This window comes from Pseudopodoces humilis, chromosome 7 (assembly GCF_049639895.1).
Source record: "Pseudopodoces humilis isolate 2021_Gansu_Grassland_sample_001 chromosome 7, ASM4963989v1, whole genome shotgun sequence".
In the NCBI taxonomy this organism is placed as follows: Eukaryota; Metazoa; Chordata; class Aves; order Passeriformes; family Paridae; genus Pseudopodoces; species Pseudopodoces humilis.
The window spans coordinates 56127739-56142265 of record NC_142206.1 but is presented as its reverse complement, the minus strand read 5'-3'; the positions used below and the strand labels follow the sequence as shown (position 1 = coordinate 56142265).

At 50.1% G+C, this 14527-nt stretch overlaps 1 protein-coding gene across 5 annotated transcripts; it reads left to right on the top strand.

Moving 5' to 3' along the window:
- The first annotated feature begins 667 nt into the window (after positions 1–667).
- On the top strand, positions 668–7647 carry AKAP5 (A-kinase anchoring protein 5). Of its 5 annotated transcripts, none has more exons than XM_088058277.1 (3): positions 668–788; positions 1346–1509; positions 2155–7647. In XM_088058277.1, the coding sequence occupies exon 3, from the start codon at positions 2787–2789 to the stop codon at positions 5313–5315; it is 2529 nt and encodes an 842-aa protein (XP_087914403.1). In that variant the 5' UTR covers positions 668–788; positions 1346–1509; positions 2155–2786; the 3' UTR covers positions 5316–7647. The 5 variants fall into 5 exon arrangements, with proteins under 5 accessions (XP_087914403.1, XP_087914404.1, XP_087914405.1 ...); XM_088058278.1 differs by lacking the exon at positions 668–788 and adding an exon at positions 892–960 and having other exon boundaries at positions 1346–1466; XM_088058279.1 differs by lacking the exon at positions 668–788 and adding an exon at positions 892–960 and having other exon boundaries at positions 1346–1477.
- Positions 7648–14527: the final 6880 nt, after the last annotated feature.

The window sequence follows — 14527 nt, the reverse complement described above, 5'->3', positions numbered from 1 at the left end:
TGCTCAGTTTCTCGTGTGCAAACATGCTGTGAAGCAGTTAATGTCTGTAAAGCCTTTGTGGGCGTCAGCTCCCCGTGGAGATGAATGGGGACGTTCGGGCATCTCAACTACAGTTTCCTGTAGTTCATCAGCTGCACGGGGTAGTCCTTTTTCTGGACGCTCTCCCATCAATCATCACAACTGGAGACGTGATTTTTTTTTTAAGTCAGCTCTCGGCTGCTTTGGAGAGAAGAAAGGTTCCGATGAAAGAGGCACTTTCTCTGGTGTTTTGGGCACGGATTAGTTTGAAGCCAAGAACTGGCTTGTCCTTATCTCCACCTCCAAAGGTGTAGCTCCTGCAGCACCTCCAACAGTGAGTGCTGAAAGCTGTGAAGGTTTCAGGTGGGACACAAAAAACAGCTTCCAAGAGCAAGACCCCCTCCCTTCCCACAAAGGCAGGAAAACCCCAGCGGTCCCTCCTCCCTGCGGGGTGTTCTCCGGGCTCCCTTACTGTGCCTCCCGCTGCCACTGGCATCCAATCTACAAACCGCAGCTCGATTTCTGGGAGGACCTTTACCTCGAGCTGAAGTTCGTGGTTTTCGGGTCTGCAGCTGCTGTGCACAGCCGGGGAGGGGGCGGAAGGTTACTCTGCCGGCGGGCGAGGGATCCTTCCCCACCAGGGCTGCTGCCGGCCAGGAGAGCGGTGCTGTCCCGCCGCAGGGCGGGATGCTACCCGGCGAGAGGAAGGGGGTGCTGAGCGGCGAGCAGGGAGAGATGCTTTCCCTCAGGAGGAAGGAGGCGGCGAGCAGGTGCCGGCAGAGCCGGGCCGGGGCGGGGGGCGGGCCGGGGGCTGGCGGCGGCGGCGGGGGGCGGGGGGCTGCCGGCAGCGCCCTCCCCGCCCGCCCGGGGGGCGCGGCTGCGGCGGAGGCGGCGGCGGCAGCGCAGCCGCGCGGAGCGGAGCGGGGCCGGGCCGGGCTGCAGGTGAGGGCACGGGGGGCACGGGGGACGTGGGGGGCACGGGGGGCCGGGGCTGGGGGGCGGCTCCGCCTCGGGGGGACCCGCGGGGGCGGCGACACGAGCGGGGTCCCGGGGCCGCCTCCGCGGTCGCTGCCCTCGGATCCCCGCACGCCCTCGGAGGGGTCCGGCCGTGGGGGGCTCCCCGTGGCCGGGCGATGCCGGGCGGGTCCTGCTGCGCACCCGCGAACGCCCCCAAAACTTGCCGGGCGCGGGGGCGGCGGAGCCGGGCTGCGGGATGCGCTCGGGGCAGCGGCTGCTGCGGGTGCGCGCTCACACGGCTCTGACAGCTCCGCTCGGTCTCCCCTTAAAATAGGCTCATTAAAATAATAATAATTTTTTAAAAACCCAGATGTGCTGCGGGGGAAGCGTGCCCCGGAACCCCCATTTAATCACCCTACTCCTGAAAAGCAGAGCACGAAATGCCGTGTAAAGCCCTGCCCGGAGCCCCCGAGCCCGTCCTGCAGAAGTTGGTCTGTTTGTGGTAACACCTTTTTGCATCGTTCTATCCAAAAGGTTCTGATGATGTTTCGAGGCAGAGCTTTTTGCTTTTTTTTTTTTTTTTTTTTTTTTTTGCTAAGGTTGACACACATCTTACAACATCATGTCTTTGATGAGCACACACCGTGTTAATTGAGGTTGCCATGGGAGGCATGCACGTAGTATAAATAAGCTCCCTTCTTGCCATGTGATTTTCGCTTTTGTATTCCTCAAGCCTCCTTTTTGTATTCTCTGTTTTTGCATATTGTCATATGGTGCATTAAAGATAAAAATATCTGCTGTCTCAGGGTGTAATTTCCCTAGCTGGAACTATAACTGCATATGGAGAAGTGGGGAAAGGATTTAGCAAACCGTAGGAGAAGGAAATATGTGTGTGCCTGTGTAATAAGTATTCGCCATAATTTGGGCAGTTATATTAAAAAAGTCCCTTTTTATCACAAAAAATTCCAAAATAGTACTTTCTGTGACGGAACATCACTGGGTTGACATCTTGTGGCCTTATTTTGCCTTTGGATATTGATGCTAATTAGTGAAAAAAACCTGCTATAGTGCATCCAGCCCTGGTCTGCCTCCCAAAATGAAATATTTAGGGAGAAAAAACTTTTTAGTACTTCTTAAAAATTTCTCTACGGGTCTTATCACTCATTTATTGTGTTCCAGATAAAAAGATGAAAGCCTCGGTCATGCTTTGCAGCAAATTTCATGTAACATACAAGGGGAACTGAAGCAGAAACCAAAGCCAAGGCAAAGCAGCATCTGACCTTGTCACTGGGGGGCAGAAAACAGCCGCTGGTTCCACTGGTGCTTCAATCAAGCTCCCTGGGCAATGTGGAATTGCAGAGAGCTCACAAAGTGCAAGTTCCTTCCAGGTCCGTGGGGTGAATAAAAGTTGTTAATTCTTGGCTTGATTTGTCATCCTTTGGGGGCAAAAAAAGGTATGTCAGACTGGCAATTATACAGTTAGACCGAGCACAAGTGGAAGTGGGTTGCTCCGGAGATGAGAGTGACTGAGGCCAGCAAAGCCAAGGAGAAGCCTGTTCAACTCCACATCTCCTCGGGATTCCTTGGAGAGGTGATAAAGTGAGTAATAAGGAGAAGTGGGAGTTATAAAGTAAATGTGACAGCTCCAGCAGAACTTCTTCTCACTGCCACATACGCTCGTTACAAAGCAACTAATGTTATTTGGAAATCTATTTGAGGAGAAAATGCACTTTGAGCATCTCTGCAGTTCTTGTGTCTGAAACATTGATCAGGAGAATCGGCAGCACAACGCCAACAAAGGAAAAGAGAATATGGTGAAGGCAGCTAAAGAAATTCAAATGGAGAACCCAAGAGAGGCAGAGACTCCCAGCACAGGGGCCACATGTTCCCCACCAGAGGAACAAGCAAAAAAACCCTCTATGCTCTGTTTTAAGAAGCAGAAGAAGTCCTGTAAGAAGGGGCTGACTGTGAAGGATACGTGCGAAGGAGCCTCAGAAGAGAAAAGCCAATGTGTCAGCGCTGACCAAGAGGAGGCAAAAGCTTCCAATCCATCACGATCCTCCAAAGGAACTTGGGCAGCCATCAAAAACCTTGCCAAACCTCGGAGAAGGCAGAAGTCCTCCTCACGGAAGAAGGTGCCCTCTGATTCCCAAGTGCAGCTGGAGGCGGATGCTGAGGAGAGCTGTGCGCGAGACCTCCCAAAGAAACGGGCGAGCTCTGGGGTGAAGATGCCCTGTGTGAGATTCTCCAGAGGCAAGAAAAAACCCAGCCCCTCAGAAGCAGTGGAGGAGTCAGAGGGCAGTGTTCAAGCAAATGAAGTGATGGGTGTTGTGAATAAGGCTAGTGAAGAGCCAGAGGATTTGGCCCCGACGGACAAATCTGAATCCTTCAGCCCAGTCTCTGCACAGGATGAACGGGATACGGTGAAGCAGGAGCAGCGTAGAATAAAAGAGGACAAGGACAAAATGAAAGAGGATCAGGATACAGTGAAGGAGGACCAGGATACGGGGAAGGAGGACCAGGATACAGTGATAGAGGACCACGATACAGCAAAGGAAAGTGACACCTCTGTTGGGAAGAGTGAGCCCTTGACAGAGCCCACATGTGATGCAGAGGAACATTCGGAGTGCACTGTTCAGTTGGAGATAACCCATTCAGAGACAGCTGATGAAACAGCCCAGGACAAACTGCAGGAAGGGAGCCTACCCCAAATCACCAACGATGCAGAGGGTAGGGAAGTTGCTCCCGAAGTGCCTGTTCCTAAAGACCAATCTGACAATGTCCCTGAAATCACAGAGTGGCAGGAAATCCCTAATATCTGCAAAGAGATGCCTGAAAGGGATGAACTGGAAAAGAGCATAAATTTTCCTAAGGAGTGCAAAGCCGAGGAGTCTGTAACTGATTTCAGTGAGTTGGCATCTGGAGGTGATGCAGCAAGTGTGCAGGAGGCAGTGAGTGTGCAGGAGGCAGTGAGTGTGAAGGATGCAGTGAGTGTGAAGGATGCAGTGAGTGTGCGGGATGCAGTGAGTGTGCAGGAGGCAGTGAGTGTGCAGGATGCAGTGAGTGTGAAAGATGCAGTGAGTGTGCAGGATGCAGAAAGTGTGCAGGATGCAGTGAGTGTGCAGGATGCAGTGAGTGTGAAGGATGCAGTGAGTGTGCAGGATGCAGTGAGTGTGAAAGATGCAGTGAGTGTGCAGGATGCAGTGAGTGTGAAAGATGCAGTGAGTGTGCAGGATGCAGAAAGTGTGCAGGATGTCACAAGTGTGCAAGATGCCACGAGTGTGCAGGATGCGGCAAGTGTGCAAGAGGCAGTGAGTGTGCAAGAGGCAGCAAGCATGCAAGATGCCACAAGTGTGCAGGATGTCATGAGTGTCCAAGAGGCAGCAAATATGCAAGAAGCAGTGAGTGTGCAGGATGCAGTGAGTGCACAGGATGCAGTGAGTGTGCAAAAGGCAGTGAATGTGCAAGAAGCAGCGAGTGTGCAGGAGGCAGTGAGTGTGCAAGAGGCAGTGAGTGTGCAGGATGCAGTGAGTGCACGGGATGCAGTGAGTGCACAGGATGCAGTGAATGTGCAAGAGGCAGTGAATGTGCAAGAAGCAGCGAGTGTGCAGGAGGCAGTGAGTGTGCAAGAGGCAGAGAATGTGCAAGAGGCAGTGAGTGTGCAAGAAGCAGCAAGTGTGCAGGATGCAGTGAGTGCACAGGATGCAGTGAGTGTGCAGGATGCAGTGAGTGTGCAGGATGCAGTGAATGTGCAGGAGGCAGTGAGTGTGCAAGAGGCAGAGAATGTGCAGGATGCAGTGAGTGTGAAGGGTGCAACAAGTGTGAAGGATACAGCAAGCGTGCAGGATGCTACAAGTGTGCAGGAGTCAGCAAGTGTGCAGGAGTCAGCAAGTGTGCAGGATGCAGCGAGTGCACAGGATGTATCAAGTGTGCAGGAGGCAGTGAGTGTGCAGGAATGCTCCAGCCATCAGATATTAGAAGCAAATGCAGGTGCTGGTGTCAGCATCGTCATCACCATCACCGAAGCTGAGGACTCCGACAACACCGACTCTGACCAGGCTTATGAGCCGTCCCCAGTTTTGCGCCAAAAAAAGCAAAAAGGGAATAAAAAATTGAACAGGAATGCTGATGTTGGTCAAAAAGAGGGCCCCGAGGCTGGTGACGGTCCCCAGGCAGAGGAGAAAGGTCTGGGTGACCAGGGGCACAGAACTGGGGAGCAGTACGAATTGCTCCTTGTAGAAACCGCCTCTTCACTCGTGAAGGCGGCCATTCAGTCATCCATAGAGCAGCTGGTCAACGAAATGGCCCTGGAACAGAATAAACACAACAGCTTTCTGTGATGGCAGCCTTGCCCCAGAGAGAAAGAGTAGAGGGAGTGATTTCAAGCTCCATTTGGCCTGCGGGGTGTGTGGAGAACTCGGAGAGCTCCCGGGGCCGAGGTGTAGTTAATTCTGCATGCCCGTTCAGTTGTGTGTCTACGTGGAACAGATCCCGGGATGTGGGCAGACCCTGCTGAGTGCAGTGCATCCCCTGGGGCTTCAGACAGCGCCACTGACCACAGCTGCGGAAAAATTAAGATGTTACAGTGACTGTATTTTCACTTATTGGCACATTTATGTCAAGGCCACATTTCTGCCGTCACCCATGTCCTATTTCCCCGCTGCTCACGCTGCAGATCTGTACATACCATGTGTTTGAAGAAAGGTCCTGAGAGGCAGCGAGTGCCTGTCCTGCTGCTGGGCTGGATTTGGGGCACGCTGAAACAGCTGGAGGCTTGCTGGGGCTCTACTGCAGATGAGGAAGAGTGAAGTGTCTGCAATATTAACATGGAAGCATCATTGCCAGGCTGTGTTTTGTGCTGTGAACAGGCCCTCGCTACGCACAGGCACCAGGAACCGCGGTCACTGCTGTCGCATGAAGCCGGCGAGTTCCAGCGAGCTCCCTCTCTCCTTCACTCGGCCTCTCCCCCGTCACAAGCAGCCTGTGCATCTCCAGATTCGCTCAAGCTCAGCATCGGCCTCGCCTCGCTGGCCCCGGGCTGCGCGAATGCCAAGAAAGCGACAGCGCCTCGTTGGCTGCGGGGCCTTTCTCGCACCACGAAACCCAAGGGGCAGAACTCCCTGCTGGGCTGGGCGAGAGCAGCTCTGCCACAGGCAGCCCCTCTCCTCCCTCGCCTCCCTCCCTCCCCATCCCGCTGTCGTGGTGAAGCTCTCCTCAGATGTAGCATATTTTTTATACATGGCATGCGATATAAATAGCAGTGAGCTGCATGCGTGTTAGCAGTCAACATAGTTTGGGAAGCTGCCGTGTGCTGCCGGCGCTGGGATTGCTTTGGTTCGGTCTGAGTGCCGCTGGCATCCCTGGCTGCTGGCGGCAGCCTGTCCCTCACCGCTCCCCGCTCGAAGCAGAGCCCTCCTGCCTTCATCCAGCCCAGGCATCCCTTGGGAATGGTGCATTATGCCCGGCTCGCTGCCACCAGGCTCTGGCACGCCATGTAGCTCGCTCTGAAACATGCAGGGAAATGCTGGAGCAATCTTACCAAAGTCCTCAGGGAAAAAAATCCAGACGTGAGGGCCTGAGGACATGGCTGGAAAATGCCTGGACAAGCCTACTGCTGTCAAACCCCCGCGAACTGCCCTGCCCCAAGGGGGTTTGCACAGGGCTAGCGTGCGTGTGCGAGCATCACCTCCAACTAGCAGCTCTCCAGGAGAAAGGGGCCTTTTAATGACATGGGATTGCACCTGCGTGGCTGGGAGTTGTGTCCAGCTGTGGGCAAGGCAGTGTGTTCCTCTGAGACAATTCTCCTGCGTGTTCCTCAGCCGGCACAGAAATAGCAGCCGCGCTTGGCAATTGCTCCCTGACCACGCGCTGAGATTTCCCTTCCCAGCGCAGACTTTGGATTCCTGCTGAAATACAAGGGCTGTACCTGTCCCTTGTACCTGGTGCAAACCATGTTTTAAACCTCCTTAAAACATCAACTCGATGTCACGAGAGGACTGCGAGCAGCAAGAGCCACAGCTCAACTCTGTGCAAGTAAAACTTAAAAAAACCCAGAGGGTGGTAAAGAAAAAAAAAAAGTGTCTTTTTTTTTTTTCTGTGAATTTGTTTATGAAGTTATCAGCTATTGATAATTCAGTGTGTACAACTTTAATGGCTTTTTACTTCATACTGGTCCTTTCAGATATTTTGCCATAGTTTTGAAAAAGGGACTTTTAAAAGACTTTTAGATGTACCCTTAGAGCTGCCACAGCACCCTGGGAAGAGCCATCCTCACACTGGGAGTGGCTTACGGGATTACACTGGGCACTGTGGCAGGCTGGTGCTGAGCAAGGGGCTGCAGCGTTGCTGTGGGATCTCACTGGAGTCAGCTGCACAGGAGGATGTCCAAGCTTCAGTAAATAAACACAAAATAACCCCACAGGGCCAGGCTGTCATCCTCTATCAGCCTGCTAAGCTGTTCTGGGAGGATTTTGTGTTATTTCAGTATTGCCTTTTAGGTGAAACACATCTTCAAAAAAGGAGGAGAATGGCAGAAATGCTTAGTCCTGCCCTGCCCTGCGACTTGCTCTGTGTCAGGGGGTTGGTTTGCATCCTCTCTTTTAGCTGGTTTTCCCTCTGTTACAGCTGTACATAGAACTGATGATTATTTCATTAAAGCTGAATGTACCTGTTGTTTTTTTGCCTTGTGATTGAGTGGGCAGCTATGGAGAGATTTTATATGTGAAAGGATTAACTCACAGTGGTGCTCTGTTGTGTCCAGCTTTTTCAGGCAGTCATACAGTGAGCAGAGAGAAATCTTAATGTTGGTGGCAGATCCAAATTCTTTGGAGGTTTGCTCCTCCTCTGCCCTTTCTATGATGTTTCCTTTTAGTTGCTGGTCAATCACTTCCACTGCAGAGTCCTGGCTGCCCAGGGACTGCTGTAAGGAATTTGTGAAGGATCACAAATCTCTGGCAACTAAGAAAAGCCATCCTGCTGCCCCATGGTTAAACCCCTATTAGATACCCTGTGGCACCAGAGGAAAATGTTCGAGGCTCTGCAGACTGACAAGGGTCAAACCCCACTGCCAATGGAATGGCACAGCTCTGATTCCATGCAGGAGGTTTGGTTTCTCTGCAAGCTGCTTCCTGCTCCCAAGGCCTGGGATTGCTGTTTCCAGATGCACAGTTTGGTGCTGACAGCGTTCAGGTTGGGGCTGGCATTTTGGGAGGGGGAGCAGCACATTTGGTGTTTCGGCACTTTCTGTGACAGATCAAATCAGTCCCACACCCTAATTGGTTTGTTTTTGCATAATGTCCTTCATGTAATTTCTTGAGACACTTTAAAATGTACACAAAATATGGGGGAAAGTTATACATTTTTAATAGTATTAATACTATTTATTCTTTCAGGTTTACAGAACAAGATATAGGCTCATAACAGCCGCTAATGACTTAATTAAGATTCTCTACTCCTTCCTTATGATTAGAGAGTAGAACATTAATAAAACATTTATTCTTTCATAGAAGGAATGATAAATTTACTATTGTGAAAGAGTGCCGGGCCAGGGAACCTGTGAGGATGTGGCTGCATGGTTGTGCCAGAGCACCAAAGGGTGCCCTGACTTTAGGACCATCATCCTCACCAACAGCTAAAAAAATCTGGAATTACCATAGAATCACAGGATCATTCAGGTTGGAAAAGACCTCTAAGATCACCAAGCACTGCCAAGGCCACCACTAAACCATGTCCCCAGGTGCCACATCTATATATTTTTAAAATCCCTCCAGGGATGCTGACTCCACCACTGCCCTGGGCAGCCTGTTCCAATGCTGGACACTCCTCTCAGGGAAGAACTTTTTCCTGATATCCAATCATTTTTATAGCCCCATTCAGCTTGCTTATGAGCTGTCTGGCTCCTTACCCAGAAATTCATTGCTTGCTGTCCTCTGAATTATGGAAGTGGTTCTTCAGCTCACCCCACAGCCTGTGCTGCTGCTTTTGTCCCAGATGTTTCCAGTGCTCTCCTCAGTGGGGACAATTCAGCTCCATATCCAACAAGTTCCCTGTCTCTGCTCTGCTCTGCTGTGTCATTTTGAATATTTTCATCTCCCACAGCTTTTTTATATTAGCAGCAAAGAAAAGGGTGGTTAAATAGTATAAGTCATATGCAGAAAGGCTTCCAGGGAGATAAAAAGCTTTTCTGTTAAGTCAACACTGAGCCCAGCAGAAAACAAGTGTATCCATTGAAAAATTCCTTGTGGAAACTGCCAGTAGACAATGATGGCAGAAACAAATATTGCATTTTCTTTCCTACTCTGGGTCAGCAAAAGTGGATTAGAAATGCACAGGGCCGGATCTCCAGCTGCTGAAGGTCACAGCAGCTCTACAGGCTTCAAAGCACTGACTCTGGAGCAGCCAGAAATCTGGTGTTTGAATCCAAGATGCAATCCCCACACAAATCATGGACATTCTCATATGCAACTTGTATAAAAGTGAAGATATGGTTGTGGGGGGGTCTTGCTGTTGCTTTTGTGAGGTTTGGGCTGTTATGTTTTTTTCACAAATGTATGTAAGAAATGGAGTAAATTCACAAAATACATGGGAATCCTGGTTTGCACTTACTTGGAATGGATGGATGGATGGATGGATGGATGGATGGATGGATGGATGGATGAAAGGCAGACCCACATGCTACAGGCAGTAAAGCCCTAATGTTTCCTGTGTTACAGATAGAACTTTTCAACATGAGTAACTCAAAATTAACTGCTCCAAGGGAACAGATTGATTTAAATAATTGCTTTAGTATGATTTTACCTCTGCGGTTTTATTTCCCAGAGAAATGGTTCTTGTCAGCTCTTGTTGGGTGGTACTAAAATAATTAAATATTTTTCATTTGCAAACAGACAAAATCTTAACATTAAATGTGACTTAAAAAAAAAACTAATCAGACTATGTCATTTCTTATACGGTTATTTAAGCTACAATATAGGTTAACGTTTTTTAGGAAGCACAGCTTTCACATATCTTTCTTTTTTGCAAAGAATTGTGAAGAGTGCAGTTCTGTGCCCAATGATAGGAATTTTCTGCTGTGGGGTTAAAGTCCACTTAGCCAAAAAGTGGATTTCAGCAAAAATACCCAAACACAGCATTTTAAAGTAGGTTTTATTATATAAAAACTGACAAAAAGGCTGGATACAAAAGGGAGGGAGATGGTAAAAAAACATATTTTGCAATTCAGATTGTTAAGATGAAAGTACCATCTGCAGCTTGAACTGGCAGTCACCCTGTCAGTCCTGAAGTTAGACCTCGCAGAGATCTGCCTTCCAAACCTCTTTAATCTGGAAGAGGTGACAGCCCCCATCAAGATGGGTGCTCCAGCAGGGTCCCTTCTGCAGGTACCGCTGTCCTTTCGGGAGGTGCCTTTCCAATGCCAGGTCCTTACCGGGGTAAGGTAACACACCAAACATCACTTTGCCTTTGTCCCTGAGAGAAGATTTCCTTCTGGAGAGGGATGCCGTCTCTGCTCCCCAGCTCCAGTCACTCGTGTCACATTTGCTCTCTCCATTTGCCATTTTAATGAGGACTGGAGGCCGCGGTGCCGGTGTGTCAGGGCTCAGCTCGGCGTGACGGCAGCCTGCTGAGATGGCAGCCGGGTGGGAAGCGCAAGGACCGCGACTCCTACGGAGCTCCTGAGCATCCCCCCGGGAAGGGGGAGCGGCGCTTCCCCGCTGCTGCCGGCAGCCCCCGCCGCTCCCTGCCTGCCAAACCTCGCAGACTGCGCCGCACGAAGGCGTCGGGCTCCGGCGCAGCCCAGACAGCCTGAAACCGAATTTGCATTCCATTTCCTAGCTGGAGCGAGGCAGGGGAGGCCGAGGCTCGGAGACTCGCGTCCCGAAGCTCCCTGACGTGTGTCGGGCAGCCTGCGGGCAGCAGGAGCGGGCTGGGGGCCCGGCCGGCGAGAGCAACAGGCACAACAGGACGGCGCACCCGCACCCCGATCATTAGCGCGATGAGTAAGCGAATAGCGAAAACAGCTTGGCGGGGGATGCTCGGCCCTAATGACAGGCTGGGGCCCCTGCCCTGCTGGCTCCGGCGCTGCTGCGGGTGGCGGAGGCTGCCGAAGCGGGTCCCTGCCGGGATGGCTGCGGGCAAAAGGGAGGCGCGGAGCTCCAGCCGCCGCTCCCGGTGCTCCGGCTCGGCTCGGCTGCACGCCCACCTGCATCCTGTCTCCATGGCTGACACCACTGTCTGCCTGCCACGAGGTTCTTCTCCTGCGTCCATCAGCCCTCCACGGCTCGCCGCCCTGGTTTCCCTGCCCTAGCGCCTATAGCTGGCTTTAAGTCCTAAAAATAATGGGTTGCAAATCCCAGCGATTGCTAGGAGGGACAGAGGGCTTTAGACAGTGTTTTCTTGTTTGTGCCAGAAACAGGAGGGTTCACACGGACTGAACATTGCTGCACTGCCCTGTGCATGCCGGGAGGTACCTCCAAGGCACGGGCTGCCTGGAGCCCCCCAAAGCTTCCCAGGGCCATCTTCGCTCAGGGGACACACAGTGCAGCAGAGGAGGCTGACAGCTTTGCCCTGCCTTTGTTCCGAGGGTGCAGCCTCTGATTTAGAACAGTTGGTGGAGAACACTTCCTCTCCTAGGCTGCTTTTGAAGTTGTGTCATTACTTCTTCTTAATGAAACATGCAAATCCTGTATATGCTGTGATTGCATCTCAGAGAACTCAGTCTTGACACAGCTCTGGTTGTAAATATTTAACTGGCATGTAATTTAGGGCACATCCATCCTCATTACTTTTTTCTCACGATTTCTTATTGCTCAGAATATATTTTCCTAGTGCTGGACTGCTGGGAAGCCCATTCTGTTGGAGTCATTTTTGGCAATCCTGGGGAAGAGACTGAGTTTTATGAAACAGGGAACCTGAAGATCATGGCAGAGGTGTGGCATGGCCTGGTTGGCTGATTGCTGTGGGAGGCCTTCCATAAGCCATGAAGAAACCTCTAAGTTTGGCCGTGGTTCCCTTCAGTGATGTTGAATTGCATATGCTGAGGTCACTTTTCACTGCAGTTCTGAAGGCTTTACTTACACAGGATAAATACTTTCTGTCTCCAAAATAACAGAAAACTATTCAGTATCAGCATTACACTGAAGAAATTAAATCTCATGGTAGCAGTATTTCATGGCCTTATTTTTAACTGTAATGCTCACTGCTTCAGGTTTACATCCCAACAGCAAATTTCACTTCCATGTTCAACCTTCTCAGTGTGCACAAAAACAAGATCCTCAGTAAAATAACCAGACCTCACACTGCAAGGGGGGATAAATACACTTTTGTCCACACACTTTACTGCACCCTAAGAGGCCTAAGAAACACAGACCCTGTTGGATGCAGCAGCATCAGAACAGTAAAAATATTTCAAAATATTTCAAATTACCTATCTTAAAATTGTTTTTCATGCTCTGGTGGTTGAACCAGCTAATGTACACTCAGCATTTTTGGGCCAGCACCCAAAATACATGATGACAGCCACTGCTGCACTTAGTGGCATTTCAGAGGTTCACTTGAGCTGGCTAAGGAGTTTGCTCATGCTCAGGGGCCTTGACAGGGGGATCTGAGCCCCAGTCTTCCCATCTTTTCATAAAACATGAGCTGCAGAGCCCAAAGAGAAGGCACTTCAGTGACTGTGGTTCACCAGCTCAGTACCCCTAATGATGGGACCCCTCCAGAGCACAAGGCAAATCTCCAAGGATCCCCTGGAGCTTTGGGACTTCCAGCCTTGAAGTATTCTCACCCTGGGGCTTTCTTTGCCTAAGCCCATGTGTATCTATTAACCAATCACAGATATCTGGAAGGAATCACTAGTATAATCATTCTGCACACTGTGACAAAATTTTTTAGGCTTTTATTTTAAAAAAAATCAAACCCCAACAAGAAATGAGTATTTCCAAACCCAGCTGTGCAAGTCAGGCAGATTTCCAAGCATGCACCGGCATAAAGGTTAAGCACTCAGTAATTCAAGTGTCTTCCACTTACAGTAATAAAACTTCTCATGATTTATCCAGGAGCAGCTGCTGCCCTTGCTTAGCAAATGTAACTGCCCTGTAAAATTATTTTCTATTCATAAGACTTGGAGAGAATTATGTTTTTATGTTAACATAACTCGGAGCTGATGACTTCTGTCTCCAGCTTTTCCTGCTGCTTTAATTATAACAGTGCTTTAACACTTGCAGTAGAAAACTGCTGAAAATGCATTTCTTGTATTGAAAATGATGAAAAAAAAAAAAGCCTTTGGCAGATGTTTGATGTCACAGATGTTCAGTCCCACAAAGGTTAACCAAAGTACACCTTTAAAAGTGTGTGAGGATAACAGAAAAGAATCGTTTACAGTTGTATCTTTTCGAGGATACCCGGGATATGAACAGAGCCCTGGTTTATGTCTGATTTCGGCTCTGCTGGTGTGTTTGCAGTCAGTGCCATGGAGTCACTCCTACAGCACATACAGCTGAGTGACGTTAGCGCTTTTACCCTAGATCACAGCTTTTATAAAAGCTCCCTTTTTAATGGGCAAGAAGCGAACAAAACAGTCCAGCCCACGCACCTGAGGATGAGCAGCGTGTCCCAGAGATGCCTTGGGCGCTGCTGCTTGCTGTCCCTGCTGCTGTCCTCAATACTGAGCTCTATTACCACTACCCTGTTACCTCTGCAGAGACATCAAGAGCCCTTTGACTTTCAATACCAATTACTTCAGGCAAGTTAGACACCTATTTGACGATCTGAGGTGCTTATCTACTGACTGAATAGCAGATATTCAGTTCCTCTACAGCTCATCTCTACAGCTCTAGCCACCCCAGAAAACACTTCTCTCTGTTTTTAAATTAAATGTAGGAAGCCGAGGGAAGCAAGCAGCACCCGGAGAAGCCAGCCCACTCAGTAAAGTGTCACATACAAATAGGGAATGACCATAAAATACCCCTCTTTTTTTCTTACTCTTTTTCACCCAATATGTAGAAATAGAGGTCAGTGGAAGCCAGAGGGCATTTGCCCAGTTATGAGCAGCCTGTGCAAGATGTGATTTAGCTGATGCTATTAGGCTGGGAGAGAGGCAGAAGGCTCTCTTCTAGGAAATGCTCTGTGTGAATGGCTCTGTGCTCAGATGCAGCATTCACAGGCCCGGGTGCCGGCAGGGTTCTGTTTGTTTGCTTGTTTTAAACAAGAGTTCAAATGTGTTCACACCGGAGCAGCTTTGGTGGGTACATGCAGCAAAAGGAGCGCTGGGGCTTGCAGGGAAGCACACCCCAAACCACAGCCTGCATTTTGCAACACCATCTCAGCAGGCTCAGGGACTGGTTGTTTTGCCCCTTTGTCTCGAACCACATTTTCAAATGTTTGGCTCTCAGTGGCCAATCCATCTCCCTGGAGTGTGCAGCTCCCTGCCCAGGAGAAGCAGCAACCGCCCTTACAAAGACCTCAGATGGTCTTTTCATTTGGCAGTGATTTAATTGCAGCTCTTGCTCCAGGACAATATCAAAGACAGCTCAAGAGTCCTGACTACAAAGAGCTTTGG

Coding starts and splice junctions, on each gene's coding strand:
- AKAP5 (XM_088058277.1), top strand. CDS start 2,787: ATGGTGAAGGCAGCTAAAGAAATTCAAATGGAGAACCCAAGAGAGGCA.